This window comes from Sinocyclocheilus anshuiensis, unplaced genomic scaffold (assembly GCF_001515605.1).
Source record: "Sinocyclocheilus anshuiensis isolate Anshui unplaced genomic scaffold, SAMN03320099.WGS_v1.1 scaffold426, whole genome shotgun sequence".
Taxonomy (NCBI): domain Eukaryota; kingdom Metazoa; phylum Chordata; class Actinopteri; order Cypriniformes; family Cyprinidae; genus Sinocyclocheilus; species Sinocyclocheilus anshuiensis.
Window position 1 is genome coordinate 517,171 of NW_015542362.1, and position 16,612 is coordinate 533,782.

The 16,612-nt window shown below is 37.8% G+C and overlaps 2 protein-coding genes and 1 pseudogene across 6 annotated transcripts in view; 1 reads left to right on the forward strand and 2 right to left on the reverse strand.

Moving 5' to 3' along the window:
• mark2b (MAP/microtubule affinity-regulating kinase 2b) overlaps nucleotides 1-6,441 on the reverse strand; it is a 53,396-nt gene extending 46,955 nt beyond the window's left edge. For 3 of the 5 annotated variants that reach the window (XM_016490752.1, XM_016490751.1, XM_016490754.1), the window contains exon 1: nucleotides 6,149-6,441. In XM_016490752.1, coding sequence (XP_016346238.1) covers nucleotides 6,149-6,217 — 69 coding nt within the window. In that variant the 5' untranslated portion in view covers nucleotides 6,218-6,441. Of the gene's footprint in view, nucleotides 1-5,405 lie in introns of all 5 variants that reach the window. The other 2 variants (XM_016490755.1, XM_016490750.1) reach the window with 2 other exon arrangements.
• A 200-nt stretch (nucleotides 6,442-6,641) lies between these two features.
• krcp (kelch repeat-containing protein) lies at nucleotides 6,642-12,885 on the reverse strand. The gene is made up of 13 exons (XM_016490756.1): nucleotides 12,670-12,885; nucleotides 12,196-12,354; nucleotides 12,035-12,107; nucleotides 11,416-11,475; nucleotides 10,643-10,904; nucleotides 10,425-10,556; nucleotides 10,140-10,327; nucleotides 9,725-9,921; nucleotides 9,507-9,598; nucleotides 9,107-9,161; nucleotides 8,828-8,925; nucleotides 7,719-7,813; nucleotides 6,642-7,634 (listed from the first exon to the last, which is right to left on the reverse strand). The coding sequence occupies exons 1-13, from the start codon at nucleotides 12,729-12,731 to the stop codon at nucleotides 7,503-7,505; spliced, it is 1,605 nt and encodes a 534-aa protein (XP_016346242.1). The 5' UTR covers nucleotides 12,732-12,885; the 3' UTR covers nucleotides 6,642-7,502.
• A 772-nt stretch (nucleotides 12,886-13,657) lies between these two features.
• LOC107691993 (adenosine deaminase domain-containing protein 2-like) overlaps nucleotides 13,658-16,612 on the forward strand; it is an 8,261-nt pseudogene continuing 5,306 nt past the window's right edge.

The following is a 16,612-nucleotide window of genomic DNA, read 5'->3' on the forward strand; positions in this document are numbered from 1 at the left end:
AGTGACCCGTGCCGAGCCGTACCGTGCCGTACCATGCAGTGGAAAAGCACCATAAGATCATGGCACCCATACTTTATGACTTTATAACCTGCTCTTTCACCTGCACTTTCCTATTCTTCTCTATGTCAATACTGGCTTTTGTTTGTGTATATAAAACATGGATAAACCTGAAACCAATTCAAAACAAGTGTGGGAAAGGATGTGTTTATAGAAACCTAGAGACACCTCTAAAAGATGTTTTTATTTCCTTAAGTGATGATCAAGGCAGTGGCCTCATTACATATTTACTATTTATGATCTTGTAATCTATCAGAATTGAAACACTGAGAGCCATGTTCCACTCCAGATGCAACAACAATATAACAGAGCGGCTGAAGCGAAAAGATGATGGCATCTTAAAGAAGCATTTGCATACGATTTATAAATCCAGGAATTACTATAATCTGTCGTTTGCGAGCCATCCTTACAGATGACTTGACGATGGATTGTTTATATCTAAGCATCTCAAAAGATTACATACCTGCAATGCTATCTAGTCCTTGCAGATCAGTTTTGACTGACTGGATAATATCAGGATTACTATTTTCACATACATAACAAACTGCTGGCATTTAAAAAAAATAGGTTTTTATTCCGGTGAAATGATCTGCCTAGTGGAGCGAGAAGTGCTAATGGAGTAAATCACTGCAGTGGAAAATGTGAGTCTTTGAGACTGATCAGGGTCAGCGGACATGACAGAGATCTGTGCTACTATGGAGGATGTCCAAACAAAGCACACAAGACTGAACAGCACAGAACGCATTTTGAGGACTTCGCCAAGATGTGAGCTGTAAAACCAGGCAAGTGCAAAGACATTTCTAGCAGTAAGCAGAAAAAATGACAGTCATTTCAAATCACAACCAGCAAAAAGATGTTCATTTTGCATTTGAGAAATGAATGTTCTGTCATCATTTACTCATCTTCATTTCATTCCAAACTTTTTGTTCGTACAGAACAAAAGGCTGTGATTTCCCAACTAACGTTGGACCTAATCGACTTTTACCGTATGAACAAAAAAATGTTTGAGGGTGAGTAAATGAGGACAGAATTTTCATTTTTGAGTAGACATCCGCAAAATAGCGATATCCAACAGCGATATTCATAAAAACTTACAATGACCGTTCAGTACACATAGATGGTAAACAACGGCCAAAAATTACCAAAACATCTTATCATCTTATCAATCAACATCATTAGCAACGTGGTATATTTCCAAATGACATAGCAAATGAAAGCTGGTGTTACATTTCAGAAGTCAGACCAAATGAGCACTTGCAATTTGGGCAACCACTTTTGAGTAGGCCTTTCAGGTGGGATGTGGAGAATGAAGGTCAAGGTCACCCTTGAGAGCATCTTGATGTGTCCCAATGGCAATTTCTCGCGGTCAAAAATGTGCAATTACAGTCTGAACCTTTCAGTGGTCGACTAATGTATTGGCTGACATTTGTTTTTTTTTTTAATTATAGGCATCACTAATACGTTTTTCTGTTTGGACCAATAAGTGCCGGAAGTGTCTGACTTTTATTTTGACAGTCCTGAGAACACCAGTGCCTGAGCGCAGACGCAAAGATGGTAAACAAAGAAAAAGTATTACAGTGTTTATTAGTATTATAAGAAATAGAAAGACAAACACTAAAATACTTTCTCATATACCATCAGCATTCTGCAAATGTGTATTTATAAAATTTAAGTCTTTGTATATCTAATAAATAAATACTACAAGATTTTACTATCTGAAGTATAAATCTGTTTTTCACTCTTTTTATGAAGTTCAAATTATTTTTGCCATTTTGATTCATTTTCAAATGATTTACTTCTAATTTAGTACATATTATGTAAAATAAATCTAAATTTATTTGCAGAATGTGCTATTTACTATCTTTAAATTAAACATATATCTCATATCGGCATTGGCCAATAAAAAATCCATATAAATCCACTAAAATTTTTATTACATTAGCATTGAATTACTGCATTGCCCAAAAAATGCTTAAAACAAATCCTATACAGCTATATGGCTATTAGTTAGCATTATCTGCCCCACATGCAGCTTAGGTGACGTCAGCTGAAAAGACATTTCAGAGACATCAACTACATTTTGAGAAACATTTTCCTTTTGGAACAACATGCACTAATTAACTGCAGACAGTCTGACCAAAAAGCATTTATTAAAGAAGCAAATAGAGGCCATTTGGATAGTATGTTAACTTCACAGACAGAATTCCTAAACCACACTGAAAAAAAACTAATTAACTGCGGACAGTCTGACCAAAAAGCATTTATTAAAGAAGCAAATAGAGGCCATTTGGATTGTATGTTAACTTCACAGACAGAATTCCTAAACCACACTGAAAAAAATGTTTCATTCATCCAATTAAAAAAAGGGCAAGTTAAAAAATATAGATGTGAATCATTACCCTAAATTTTTTTTATTGGATGAATGAAATTTTTTTTTCAGTGCACATAATTTAGCTAAAACATCAGAACACAGAGGTCAGAGGATGAGAAACAGGTGAAGGCCCTTTCTCTCTCTCTCTAAATCTGTGTTAGTAGGGTCTGGGATTTCAGGGATCTGTAACACAAGTCTGTGGTGTCAGGTCACAGTATCAGCAAGGTGACACACTGAGTTACTAAGGACAAGGAAACCCTGTGTTAACACTTATTGAGGTGGTGTGCTTTTCAGACATGGATGCCGTAAAGCTGGAGAACAGAGTCACAGGCCAAATAGGCCTCAATTCAGGCTGAACATGAAGGTCTGTGAAGAGTTATATGGAAAAAAATATCATGTTTGTGTGTTCCATGTATATTAAAATGATGAAACAGCAGAGTGAGTGACAGATAAAACTCCCAAAGATGCAAAACATGGTCCAAGTCATAAACATAAACACACTGTTCCGAGTCCGATTTTTTTTATGCAAAGCATCCTTCCCTGCGCCTGATCCACCCCAATGGTGGACAATGCAAAATAGTAACACATTTTCATACCTCTCCTCCCACATAGCAGGCTGAAACTCACCCACAACCTCACTAGTATGATTAACACCAATGATTCACTCCTCACACTCTTCCTCAGCTAAAACAGACACACTCTGCACAAGAGGTTAGAGATCTCAGAGAGGGCATCTGGAGATCTGGACAAGGATATAAAGTCCTTCGCTTTTCATTAAGCCACTTAACGGAAAACACACATGTTAGTGCTGCCTGTATTGTATGAAGCTCAGTCAGCATTAGTCACACTGGCATGAGTTATTAATGAGCACTGAATCTGTCCTCCTCCTCGCTCTGAATGGCTCAATTTTCCATCCTCTGGCACTCGCACTGCAATCTGTGCCTTATCACATTGAGAGGGGCAAGGCTGGCTATTTTCACTGCCTATGGTCTTCATAGTTCCCAAATCCAACGCACTACCTGTTGACTGATGTCCTTTATAGACTAGTGGTTCTAAACCTGTTCCAACATTTAAATTCCCGTCCCTCTTTTTTTAAAGTACAGAAATTAGGAGTGCCCATAGATTACAATAAGTAACTAAAAGAATTACAATTTAAAATGAATTAAACTTGATCTTGAATTTTAATTGTTTTAGCTTATTTTAAAGCTTGTTTTGTTTTATTTGAAATCCATCTTGAGGCCTCTTGGAAGTCTGCTTTTTTAATTTATAGAAATGATCAGTGTCCGCATATTAAAATAAGCAACTAAAATAATGATAATTCAAATTAAAATAATTAAATTCTGGAATTCCACAAGTTTGGGGGTGATTTAAAAAAAATCTTGATTTTTAGATTAGCTTATTAAAGCTTGTTTTATTTTAAGTCATCTTGGAAGTTTGCTTTATTCATTTACAGAAATTAGGAGTGTCCACAGATTAAAATAAGAAAAACTATCATTGAAATAAAAAAACAATTGGTGAATTGCAGAAGTTAAGAGATTAATTAATATAAAAAATAACTTGATATTTTTAAATGGTTACATCTTATTTTAAAGCTTGTTTTGTTTTATTTTAAATCATTTTAAGTCATATTGAGGCCTTCTTTGAAACTCTGCTTTTTTATTGTATAAATATTGGCAGTGTCCACATATTAAAATAAATATATAAAATAATAACATGTAAAATCAAAATAATTAAATTGTTGAATTTCAGAAGTTGATTTTGCCTTATTTTAAAACATTTAAGCCATCTTGAGGCCCCCTTGGATGTTTGCTGAGGCTCCCCAGTGGGTCCCGGCCCCTTGGTTGAGAACCACTGAGATTGATAGGTCTAAACTAGTTGTTAACTTCATCAGCATTGGCTTGACTCATTGTTATATCAGAGGACATTGATAATTAGTATGAGGAATAGATAGGATTTTCAGTTTTCCCACTGAACAAAATGACTTCCAGTAAAGACATGATTAAATAAGCCATAAAAGACACCAGATTTACAACATCTACAGTGAGGAACATGAATGTAGCCTTGACAAGTAGGCCTGTCACGATATCAACTTTTTGTTGTGCGATATATTGCCCCAGAAGTAATTGCGATAAGCGATATTATTGTCATTTTAAAGACCATTTTATGCCACTGAATATATAATCATAATGTAACAGCATAATAATGCAAGAAGGCCTACACACTTCCAAATGACAACAAACTTTTCATATTTAAGAATATTTTGACCATGGAAATTAAGTATCAAAATATTAGATACCTTAAAAAACTTGAATAAATAGTAAATAAACATTTTCTAACAAAAAGTGCAAAGTAACAAGTACAAAAAAAAAGAAAAGAAAAGTGCACAAAGAACTTGTTTGGAGATTTTTCCATCTACAGATTTTTCCCTGACCTTCTTTTCTCTGTAAATTAAGCGTGCACACTATTGCTGAAAAAAACAATCACTACTTAGCAGTCAGATGTGCACAAAGGCACAGATCCCTAAACAAGACCATATCTGCAGATTAAACTTTTTTTGTTGAAGCATTTTTTAAATTTGAACTAGCGCTTCATGACTACACCACGTTATGTACGAGAAGCTGCAAAAGACACAGGCGCAAGTGGAATGTAAAAAACGTGACATTAATTTAAGTAAATATAATGGGCGATGTATTGCGTCACCAAAAATTATTGAGGTCATGTACATATATTGCGCGATAAGTCGATATATTGATTATTGCGACAGGCCTATTGACAAGCCTATCAATTAACAGTTATGGGAAGTCATGTTGAGTCAGGGAAACTCTTCCTGAACTAAGTAGTTTTTTTGCAATCTCCCAGCAATCTTGAGGGAAATACAATTCAATAGAAAAGCAAGCATTACGTCATTCCCAACAACAAAAACACATTCATACATATTAGTTTCTCTGCGGTCAGTGTGAAGATAGATATGTCTCACCTGGCTGGAAGAATTCTCTATAACACCTACTCCTTGAGGCCGGGTTGACATTTTCGCCCAGGGATTCTCAAAAACAGGGCCAAAGGGGGAAATGTAAATGCAGAATCGTTTTCAGTGGTTGACAAGCATTTATAAGCTTGTCGTTAGAGGCTATTCGTCTGTTCTGACAGAAGTAATCAAATCAGTGTTGCTAGCTAGCCTGAACTTAGCCACGCAGACAGAGATCAACAAGTTGAAGCCCAACATCAGTCCACATGTGAAGGGGAAAAAACTTGTTTTGAAGTCTCCAGTTGAAAATAAACAGCAGGTACTTGAGGAGGATTTATGAAGGATTTGAAGTCTTCTCGGGGAGACTAACATGGAGCTCACTTACATTTATATTTGCTTCCCAACCGAATGAGCGAGAGTTTAAAAACAAGTCATTTGTTCCAAGTCTTAACAGTCATAGACAATGAGCAAACGAAAAGGAAAAGGGTCTCTCTGCGAGCGATATTAAGTGTTAGGCCAGCCAAAAATCACAATTTTACCGACCTTCAAAAACAAGTGTCAACAAAAGCTGAAAATACCTCAACCGTCAGTTTGAGATCAACGAAAACAAGCGTCGCTTGACTAAACACGGATGTGAAGAAAAACAACCGTGAGCGCTAATGACGAAGGACTAACAAACCTAAGACGGGTTTAAAAAAAAAAAGATCAATCCCGAAAAACCCTCATGATCCACGAAACCGTCTTCCGCTACTCACTGGATCCCGGTGACAAACGGTTCCTGAATGAAACGAAGCGTCTGAGGGCTCGCGTCCAAAGACAAACATCCAGAGTCAGGTAGTAAAATCCATGATTGGCTTCGGGGCTGTGGTGAAACGGGTGTCAGTGGAGGCGGATCGGTGTCGTACTGCGGCCGAGCTGCTCAAACGCTCGTGCCTGATACCGGAACAACATGGCCGATCTCTGGAGCGAGCGGAGGCAGTAACGTTAGCGGAGGGGGCTGAGCGCGGAGGGGCGGCGGCGGATCCTCTAGGCGTCAGTCGGTGCTCACATACTGCGGTATTCGCGGCAGTAACGGCGACTGTAGACTTGGGGTGACATCATGCGGTCGTTGTTACCGTGGAGATTTTGAAATTGAGCAGATGCCTGGACACAGGAAACGGCATCTGTGTGCCTGACCTGTTGTGTGATTGTGTGAGAAGTGCTGAAATAACTCAAACAAAGAGGCATTTGAATTTCCAAAGAACGTTTAATTTTGAACAGGTCTGCTGCAACAGTATTTACAGATAGAATTATACACCGTATGAATACATTTACAGCCATTTAAAAAGAACAAACAAAAAATCTTAGTCTAAAACTAGGCATGTAACGTTATACACAAAACAGACATCACAGAGCTTTCATAGATCAAATCTGAGGGGGTGTGAATCACAAAGTGACTCTCCCTCTTTGACAGATAAAGGAATCTTTCAACCCAAAATTAAAAACCTGTCATTGTTTACTCACCCTTATGTAAATCCATAAACAACTGCTGTTAATTTTTGTGGAGCACAAAATGAGAATTTCTGAAGAATCTTTACACTACACAAGAGCACTTTCTGTGAGAAACAAAATTAGATTTTAGGTTTTCACAAAAAAAAACAATCATCATAGTTCTTCATAAATCAGAATTGATGTCATGATGTTAAACAAATCTGATAAACTAACAGCTATCATGGAGATTTTTTTAGGTCTGTTTGTCAACAGCTATTTTATGGCTTTAGAAGACGTGCAATATAACAACACAAATGGACTTGGCATATTGGATTTGGCAGTCATGGTCACTATGGACTTCTTAGAAAAAAAAAAAAGCTGTGATGACTTTTAAATTTGTTCTTTGATGTTCTATTGAAGAACAGAATACAGATTCAAAACCACTCTAGGGTGAGTAAATAATATTTCGATGAACTACTTCTCTTCTTTAGGAAACAGTCCACTCTTAATAAATGAGGACATAATGCAAATACCTGAGTGAAAGTGTAATATACCTCTTTAAATAAACAAACATCAATCCACACACACACAAAAACAAAATCTGAAAAAAGCATGTAAAACCAAATCTTGATCAAATGTTTAGTCTCTTAGCTCCTCTACTGGCATAGTGAAAAGGTCAGAGAAGAAGCTCCCTTCGTTGTCACCACCACCAAAAACTAGAAGTGTTTGTGGGGCTGACTCTGGAAGTTCCTCTTGTTCATCTGTACATCCCTGTAAAACAAAGACAATTATTATAAATAATGAACTGAAGCCACTTGATAAGGATCTTCATAATTTGAATTTGAATGTTTTTACCTGTTTGCATGTTGTGGGCATGGTAATGATGGAATGTCCAGCTCGGGGTACAGAATTGAGCTGGGGAAAAGCCAGAGAGAACCAGCAACTAGTGTCTGAAGAGAAAAAGAAGGCTGTCTTTATACTCCAGGTTAAATATAATCTTAAAATCTGTCAACAGCATTTATACCATTGTATGAGGTCAGTAAGATTTTTTTAAGAAATTAATAATTTTACTCTAGGCATTTACAATTAAATAAATACATTTACAATGTTATAAAAGATTTAAATTTTTTAATAAATGCTGTTAACTTTCTATTGATCAATCCTGATTTTTTTTTTTTAAATGCATCGGTTTCCACAAAATCAGCATGTTAGAATGATTTCTAAAGGATACTTAAGACTGGAGTAATGGATGCAAAATATTCAGGAATACATTTTAAGTTCAAACCATTAAAACAGAAAAGCTCGTTGTAAATTGTTATAATATTTCATAATATTACTTTTACTGTATTTTTAAGCAAATGAATGCAGCTTTGGCATGTATAAAATATTTTTAACAACATAAAAGTCTTACCGACACAAAATCGTTGAACAGTAGAACAGAGCTGGGACAGTAAATCGATGCATCACGAATCGAGTAACTGTTCTGCATCGATTCTGAGATTATCGGAATGCATCGCGATTCTATCTGGAATCGATTCTGAGCTTAGTTTTTAACAGCAGATGGCACTGCATGCTTTAGAAACAGCTGTACTCTGCTTGCTTCCTTATACACACCACTTGAACATAAAATAATCATTCATACAGTTTGAAAAGGTTGAAGCAAACTACAAGGTTGTTCATAATGGGCTGTGTTTACATTAATCTCACATCATAAAAGCATGAAAGCCAAGGTGCAAGTACATTTAACCACTTACACACCGAATGCACAAGGGCTCTTCTTTGTGAGCGTTTGAGTGTGTGGTTAAAATCTAGCCTAGAGCGCCATCTGCTGTTAAAAACTAAGCTCAGAATCGATTCCAGAGAGAATTACGATGCACTGATTTATTGTCCCAGCCCTACAGTAGAGTATATAGTAACAACGAGAGTCCTGGCCATGGAATTTCGGCATAAAACCTTGTTCTCACCTGTGTTGAAGACGAATGCATCACTCAGTGCGTTGTTCCCATTGTAGCCCCCATGGATCAGGAAGCTGCAGTCTGAAAGAACCGCACAGCCATGCCAGCTGTGATACAGTAAGGGTCAGAGGTCAAATACTCAGTACATCTAGGCTGATCAAGATATGCCCAATCATGTACCCATTATAAGACAATTGATTGAATTTCTATTATATATTTAATTTGCAGTAGAGAGCACGATTTAAAGAACAAACTGTTCCTCGGAGTAAATAAAGACTTTTTAAATACCTTCTGGGAGACGGGGCTGTTCCACTTGTCTTCACAACAGAAAACTCCATCAGGCCTGAAATAGGTGGTGAAAATGTGGTATTTTAAGCTGACTACTCCACCTTTTAAAAGAGCACCTTCAGTAATTAATGTGTGAAAACACTAGGAGTCATACCAGGTATTAAATATGCAGAAGAGTCATACCAGGTATTAAATATGCAGAAAAATCAGGACGGATCTATTGAATTATAACGGTTTCAAACAAAGAAAAAGTGTTGAATCTAGTAGACACTAGCAATAGTAATAAAATTACTTTTATTAGTGGTGAACATTATGTTATTGCTTATTTTCCCCAATAAGAAACCACCTGAATTAAAAATCAAATAAATCTTGAAAGAGTAACAATTCTTGCAGTATTTACCAAGGTCTAGCATGAACATGTCATTGAAGCATACAGGGGTGTCCCATCCTCCAAAAACAAAGATCCTGCCCTGCATCACACATGCTGAGTGCCTGCACAAACAAATCAAAAAGAAAATACTCATCTGCCACATGTACAGTACAGCTGAAAACATCAGTCATGCAGTTAATGAAATATTACATCATGCAACTTTGAATAAAAAGACATGAGCTCCCTACCCAGAGCGTGGCGCAGGCTTCTCTCCATTGACAATAGGTTGATACCAGATGGCCATTTCAGGGTTAAAGATGTAGATGGAGTCACTGCAGCCATCTGGTTCTGGGTGTGGGCGAGGAAACACTCCTCCAAACACAAAGAGCTCTCCTCGGAACATACTGCAGCTGTGGTAGGCCAGGGGAGGCACTTTTCCCTGCGCCTAAAGGGGTCAATGAAATTCAAATCAGCTTTATAATATTTTCAGAACCTACTGGATAAAACAATTAGACTTGGATTTATTATGGACTACAACCAGATGATATCTATGACACAAAAATAAATCTTATGTGCCTAGACATGTGTTACAGTGATACTGTATAGTTCTGTGAATGTTTTGAAGGGTTTTGTTGTTAATCTTAGAATCAATTGCAGACTAACCTCAACCAAAGTCCAACGCCAGGTTTGTGTGTCTAAGATGTGAACATCATTAAACCATTTCTTATGCTTTGAGCCACCAAACACAAAGATACGCTTAGATTCCGGGTCATAGGTCGCTGTGTGACCAATGCGGGCCTCAGGGGTGGGTCCTTCTGCAAGGGTTTCAGCAGGTACCCAAGAAAGATCCTCTGAAAAAATATTAAGAGCAGAGCTACATCTACCAAGTAAAAACATATTTAATAATATATTACAATCTACTGACATGAGACAATGTGAAATGCTTACCTGTGCACAGTTTCCAAATGGGGTCTTTGCAGAACTGCATTCTGGCACCTTGTCCTCCAATCAAAATTGCTGTCTGAGGATCAATGGGACAGAGAGTTTGACCCCAACGACCTGACGGCTTGTCCAGTGGAGCTGAAAAGACAGTGTTAAACATACAATAACTACCATTCCACATTACTCATATGTTCCACATGTATGCAATGAAAATATTCACTCACCAGTTTGTGAGGGGGTTTTGGCCTGCTTGCCTTTAGCTTTGCGGCTCTGAGAACTGGAAGTTGCAGTCTGTTCCTCCTTTTGTGAGAAGAGACGTGTCTGACCTCCATGATGATTGTTCTTGCTCCGTCTTTGAGGTGTCACCTTTTCAGAGGCGTTAGGGCAGATGTTCTCCTTGCCTCTACCTTCATTAACTTCCTCCTCTCCCTGAGATCGCTTCCTCTTGCCTGGACACTCTCTTAATGCAGGTACTGCATGAATGCACTGGAAACAATGAAGTGAGAAGACACTGAAGACAAAAGCTGAAGCAGCTTGTCGGAGAAGCATCAGCCGTGATGGCAGCAAGTACATATCAAAGAACAGACCATTTGTTTAAAACAACAAAAAAGAAACTACAACAGAACAGGAGAAGATGGCATTCTTTCAATCTCCGCAAGGACTTGTACCACGGCAGAACAACATTGTGTGTCGCGAACAACAACAAAGAACAACAAAGTGATGAGTAATGCTACGTTTTATAATAAATAAGACACTTGTTCTTTGCTTTGTTTTATTTTAAATAAGAAGGTATAACATTAAAATATATTGAAGTTCAAAAAACACACACAAATCTCAAATACAAATGGAGGGAGGGGTACTAGCAGACCAATCACAGCCCTTGCGGTCCGCATAGAATTGACGCGCTGTGACATTTTTGGAGAGGTGCACGTCAGGCTACGCCGCAGCCTTGACACAGAAGTATAAATCAGCCTTTACTCAGGCAGGTTAAACTCACCTCTGGAGTGCATTCCATCTGTGAAAGAGTCAGCCCCAGATCCAAAAACTCTGTAGTACCCTTTGGAAAACAGGATCATGGGTCAATTACTGTATGCACAGATACAAAAACTTAACACAAAACGCATTACATCTGATTTCTTATATATTATGGATAATTTGATTACGCTTTCAGCAAAGACTGTAACATCCTTGGAAATTTTCACGATGATATGAAAGCAGTGACAGATCTTCAATTTAAATGGATGATTTACAAGGACTTGGTTCTATCTATTGAACGTTTATTGACTAATTGGCAATTCTGAATGAAAGCACGAGGTCGATTGCAAGAAAGGGAAAGGATTTAAGCAGGCTAAATAACTGAAGAAGACTGGCATACATCACTAGAAAGAAATGTAGCGTGTTTACCAGAAGTTTGAGTTATAATGACGTTGATGAATCGTTCACAGATGAATCGTTCACAAATAAATCAACAACACGCTTTATGCTCTTAAAAATTGATGAATTTCCATTTCATACTGACTTTAAAAATCAGCACAGAAAATATCATAACTCTCCAGATTTCATTTGGGATTTTTTTGTGTAACACAAAATTAAACAGAGCTTGAACAGTCTCTCACCCCAATGAGTTTTACAGTTAAGGTTGCTCCACTGGACCAGACACCATCCTCACCAGATTCCCATGACAGACATCTGAGAAGAGGAAAGGTTTAGTAATGGATTAAAGGTTAGGCTACTATTAAATCGTACTGGACTGATTTAACGTAAATAGCAAACGTACTTATTGAATGGTGTTAGTTTTCCCATATTAATGTGTATGTTCCTCTCATCAGCCAGTTCCACAGAGACTGAATCCCGCTTTCCCCAGTCTCCTCTGGCGAAGAGAACCATCAGCTGGACACTAGGCTGGATCTTAATTGAGCTCTGCCATCCTTCACGCCTGTTGTGGGAAATAAATGATGATGAACACAATTCCCTCATATAAAGAACATAGGTTTAACATAGTTAGCGACACAAGTAGCTGCAGTACTGTTGATACTGTGCACTTCTTCGTAGTTGCGCGAGAACTTTACGAGGCGGGAGACAGCAAGTGCGTATTCCATCTAGACTGCTTAAAAATATTCAAACGTATTAAGCTATCTAAATATATTTCATGCTCGAAACTAGTTGAATCACTGTAAGCGTGCACAGCTTAATTTGCATTAAAATAACATTAAATAGACAATCATGTTTGTTTATCTCAAGTGAATTTTACCCTAAGATCTGCTGTGGTGGTTCATCTACTCCAAATATGGCATAAACACCAAAGTCATCCATTGTAACGCTTTTAAGTTGACACTCTCCAAAAGAACAAAAGCAAGAAAAGTAATTTAATTAAACTCCGATAGATCGAGCTCTATCTCCCGCCGACCTAAAGCACAATACATATAAAACTCGCGCCACCGCCAAGACGTTTCATTCTCGAAGCGCAATGATTGGACAAGTGGGCGGGAACGCAATGCTATTGACCAATCCTATAGAAGACGCGAACTGTTTTCCTGTTGTTGCAATGTTGATCGACAAGTGAAGTCAGCCAATGGATGAATGACTACATTACAGGCAGGATGCGTGATTGTCATGGAGGAGGGACATTCTTCTGATGGTCGTGTTTGGTAATCTATGTAAAGAAAACAATTTCACATCATAAATAACAAAGTGAGATCACAAACATGGCAAAATGATACAAGGAGAAAATGCACATATTATATCATTTTGTAGTAAGCTTAAATCTGCTATCTAGTAAACTCTGCAAATCAATACACTGTCCGCTGGTGACACCTGCTGGTCAAATGCATGTAAATGCATGGAGAGATCCTAACTGTGTTATTATTTGCATATTGCAAAACAGTTTTACATAAACTAGTTCCTTAACTTTCCATATATAAAACTTTCCGAGGTTCTATATATAAAAAGGCTTTGCTATGGTTATATTTTAATTATTATGATTAAATACTATTCAGTTGTGTTGATCCATTAACTTTTGTGACCAACTTTTTTTTATTTTGAAGGTTATTGATTTCATGTGAACATTTTTACATTTTGTTGGTATGTATTTATTTATTTTATTATTGTTGTTGTTGTTTAACATTGCTGTAAATAATGTAAATGTTTTTTATTCGCTATTCATTCATTTACTCGCTATCGCCGTCACGTGACTCGGGCAGGCTCCGCCCATCATTAGCTCAACGAGCTTCAACGTTACGGGTGAAGAAGGGTTGCTGACCAATTATTCGACGCTTTGTGAAACGCTGTGTAAGCATTAAGATGTCTCACCTTTTTTGACAGTATTTTTCAGTTTTGCCACACGACAAGTAATTTGATTTCAAATGAATGTACGCTTAGCAAGCACTTTTGTAATGGAGTGCAGTTAAAGCTAAAAGAGTGTCAGTTTGTTATTCCATCACGTACACTATAGCTCATTATTTCGTGTATATTTTTATATAAATGTAAGGAAGGCAAATGTGAACGTTTGTTATTAGTATTTCGTTATCAGTCACACTGGCAAATTAACATTAGGCCCTATACTATAACTGAGATACACCTGTCACATTTCAGGTTCATAAAGTACAATACTTTTTAAAGTATATCATTTTACTGTATTCTACAATTCTGTATATTTTAAAATATTTCAGCAGATAATGGCAAATCATGGTATCAATGCAGAGGGGAAGCGGCTTCCACGAATGGCTGCCACTCTAATGATGCACATTACCGCTGAGAGAGAGCCCACCTTTGGCGTCCACAGAGCCAGTTTCAGGCCTGTCACCCCTAGCAATGAGTTTGAAGATTCTCCATCTACCGGAGAAGAGAGTCAATCCACCATCCCAGAGTTGCGCCACTTTGTCGATACTGAGAAATCCTCTTCTGTGAAGCAACATACCCTAGAAGACCAGTCATTGGAGTCTCCACCCCAAGTGAAGGACCTGGGCTCTGACCCAGAATCCCCTTCTGCATGGAGTCTGAGTAGTGTTACAGGAGGTGAAACCACCCTAGAAATACTGGAGGACAATACAGATGGCTGTCTTCGGAGGGATCAGAAAACTGGAGGTTTGACTGGAGTTTCTAGTAAAAAAAAATTCAGTGTTTGGTTGCAGACGTTTCTTCATTACCAGTGTTGTCTTAAACTCTTGCTCCTTCAGTGAAGTTCACAGACTGGCACAAATGTCGCATAACAGCTCTGTGTACTGAACGTTTTGACAAGCTGCTCAGAGAATGCCCTGATTACCACAACACTAAGAGCTGCTTCGCTGCTTTTGTACTGGAGAGAGGTAAGTGTGTAAGTTTAACTTGATGTACTGAAACACTGACAGAGTAACTTAACATAACTAATAGACAGTAACTAATTAAAATGACAATAAAAAACAAAATTACTAAAAATGGAAACTATAAAAATAAGAACCATTTCAAAAGAATAATAAAAAAATAGTATCTCCATCATACTAAATAACATTGGTGTGAGATACAATGCCAACCAAAGAAGACCACATTCTGTGCATGGTTAAGGATTGAAGCAGGAAGATTTGTACTTGCCCTTTTTATTAATCAACATTTCTTATTTGAAAATGTGTTATTTTATATATATAAATCATATAATTATTTAAAAAACGGTTATTTTACGTTTTCTCTCATATCATCACATCACATCATTTTTGTCATAAAAAGTTAAATTTCCTTTACAAAGAAAATTGACAGTAATAGCTGCAAATTATACCATTATCTTATTTAAACGGGAAACACTAACAGCCAATAAAGTGTGTGAAAAATATCATGAAATAATTTTATATGTATTGGATGTGTGTGTCAGAGTTTCTTGACACAGGTGTGAGGAATATGAAGTGGTAGCTCTGGGATCAGGTCAGAACTGCTGCAGTGGTTGGCTTTCTTACACAGGATCTGTCATCCATGACTGCCACGCCATTGTCATCGCCCGCAGAGCCCTCAAAAGGTGCAAGAAAATTGAATATAGACATATTTCTGTACTCAAGAGTATAGAGGAAGAAAGACAGAGATTTTATTTGAATAGCTTAATATGAATGCTGTTTTTAGTGTGTCCAATATATATTTAGACATGGTTGGTTTCTGTTTCTAGGATATTTGCAAGTTAAACTACTATTGTAAATGTGGAAAAAAAAATTCTACAGTGCTGATCCAGAGCTGAAAAAGCGCTCCATACTGGAAAATGTTCCAATTGAACGACTGCTTCAGCTCAAGCCACACATTTACCTTCACTTGTACACTAACAAAGCCCTCAAAGGAGCAGCTCAGTGCATAGTTTCGTAAGTTTAACTACTTTGTTTACACTGTTGTCTGCTCTCCACTGTGTATATTAGAAAACTCTATTGTGTATATTAAGAGTATTACGTGTATTTGAACATGGTGAAAAGAGATGTCTGTGTTTGTTTTTCCACAGGCAGTTTCAGAGCTGTGCTTACTCCACTCTGAAGCTGCAGTGCCATGCTAAAGGCTCTCTCATCCCTGCTGCCTTCCTGCTTCCAAGCGCGTGGGGTGCTTGCATCTGTTGCATGTCTGGCAGTGACAAACTCACCCGTTGGACTGTCACAGGAGTGCAGGGGGTGCTACTGAGTCATTTCATCAACCCAGTCTACATTACCAGCATTGTACTTGGTAAGCCGTTTGCTTTGGTAGGTGACAGAATGCTCTCAATGTCTCCAAATATCGTAATTGGATATTGATTGATTAGTCATTTTGAAATCCAAGCAAGCAGGCAGAAGAATGACAGTATTTATTAAAGGGGTCATAGGATGCTACATGCACTTTTACAAGTTGTTTGAACTGAAATGTGTGTTGGCAGTGTGTGTACACAACCACCCTATAATGATAAAAATCTACCCAGTGGTTTTTTTTTTAATCCCGTTAAATGTTTTCCTCTTTCTCAAATCGAGCCGATCTCAGATGCCTGTCTGTGTGATGTCACACAGACAGGCCCCTCCCACGATAGTTTGATTGACAGTAGCGTTTCAGCACAGACTGGACTGGTGTCTTACCTTAGACCCGCCCTGAGTGAGCTGTCATCAGTCCACCATTGTTTCCGCTGGAGCAGATGTAGACAAAAACGACTCCTAGGCGATTGAGGTGTTCTGTTGTTGGATGTAATAATGAACATAGCAGTCGTCATTTACTCCCGACATCTGAGCCGC

Bases quoted from the DNA above. Each gene is read 5' to 3' on its own strand.
- krcp (XM_016490756.1), bottom strand. From the start codon at position 12,731: ATGGATGACTTTGGTGTTTATGCCATATTTGGAGTAGATGAACCACCA. The intron at 9,162-9,506 runs GTAAATACTGCA...CACCTATTTCAG, and splicing joins CATGTTCATGCTAGACCTTG to GCCTGATGGAGTTTTCTGTT. The intron at 7,635-7,718 runs GTAAAAACATTC...TTTGTTTTACAG, and splicing joins TGCCCACAACATGCAAACAG to GGATGTACAGATGAACAAGA.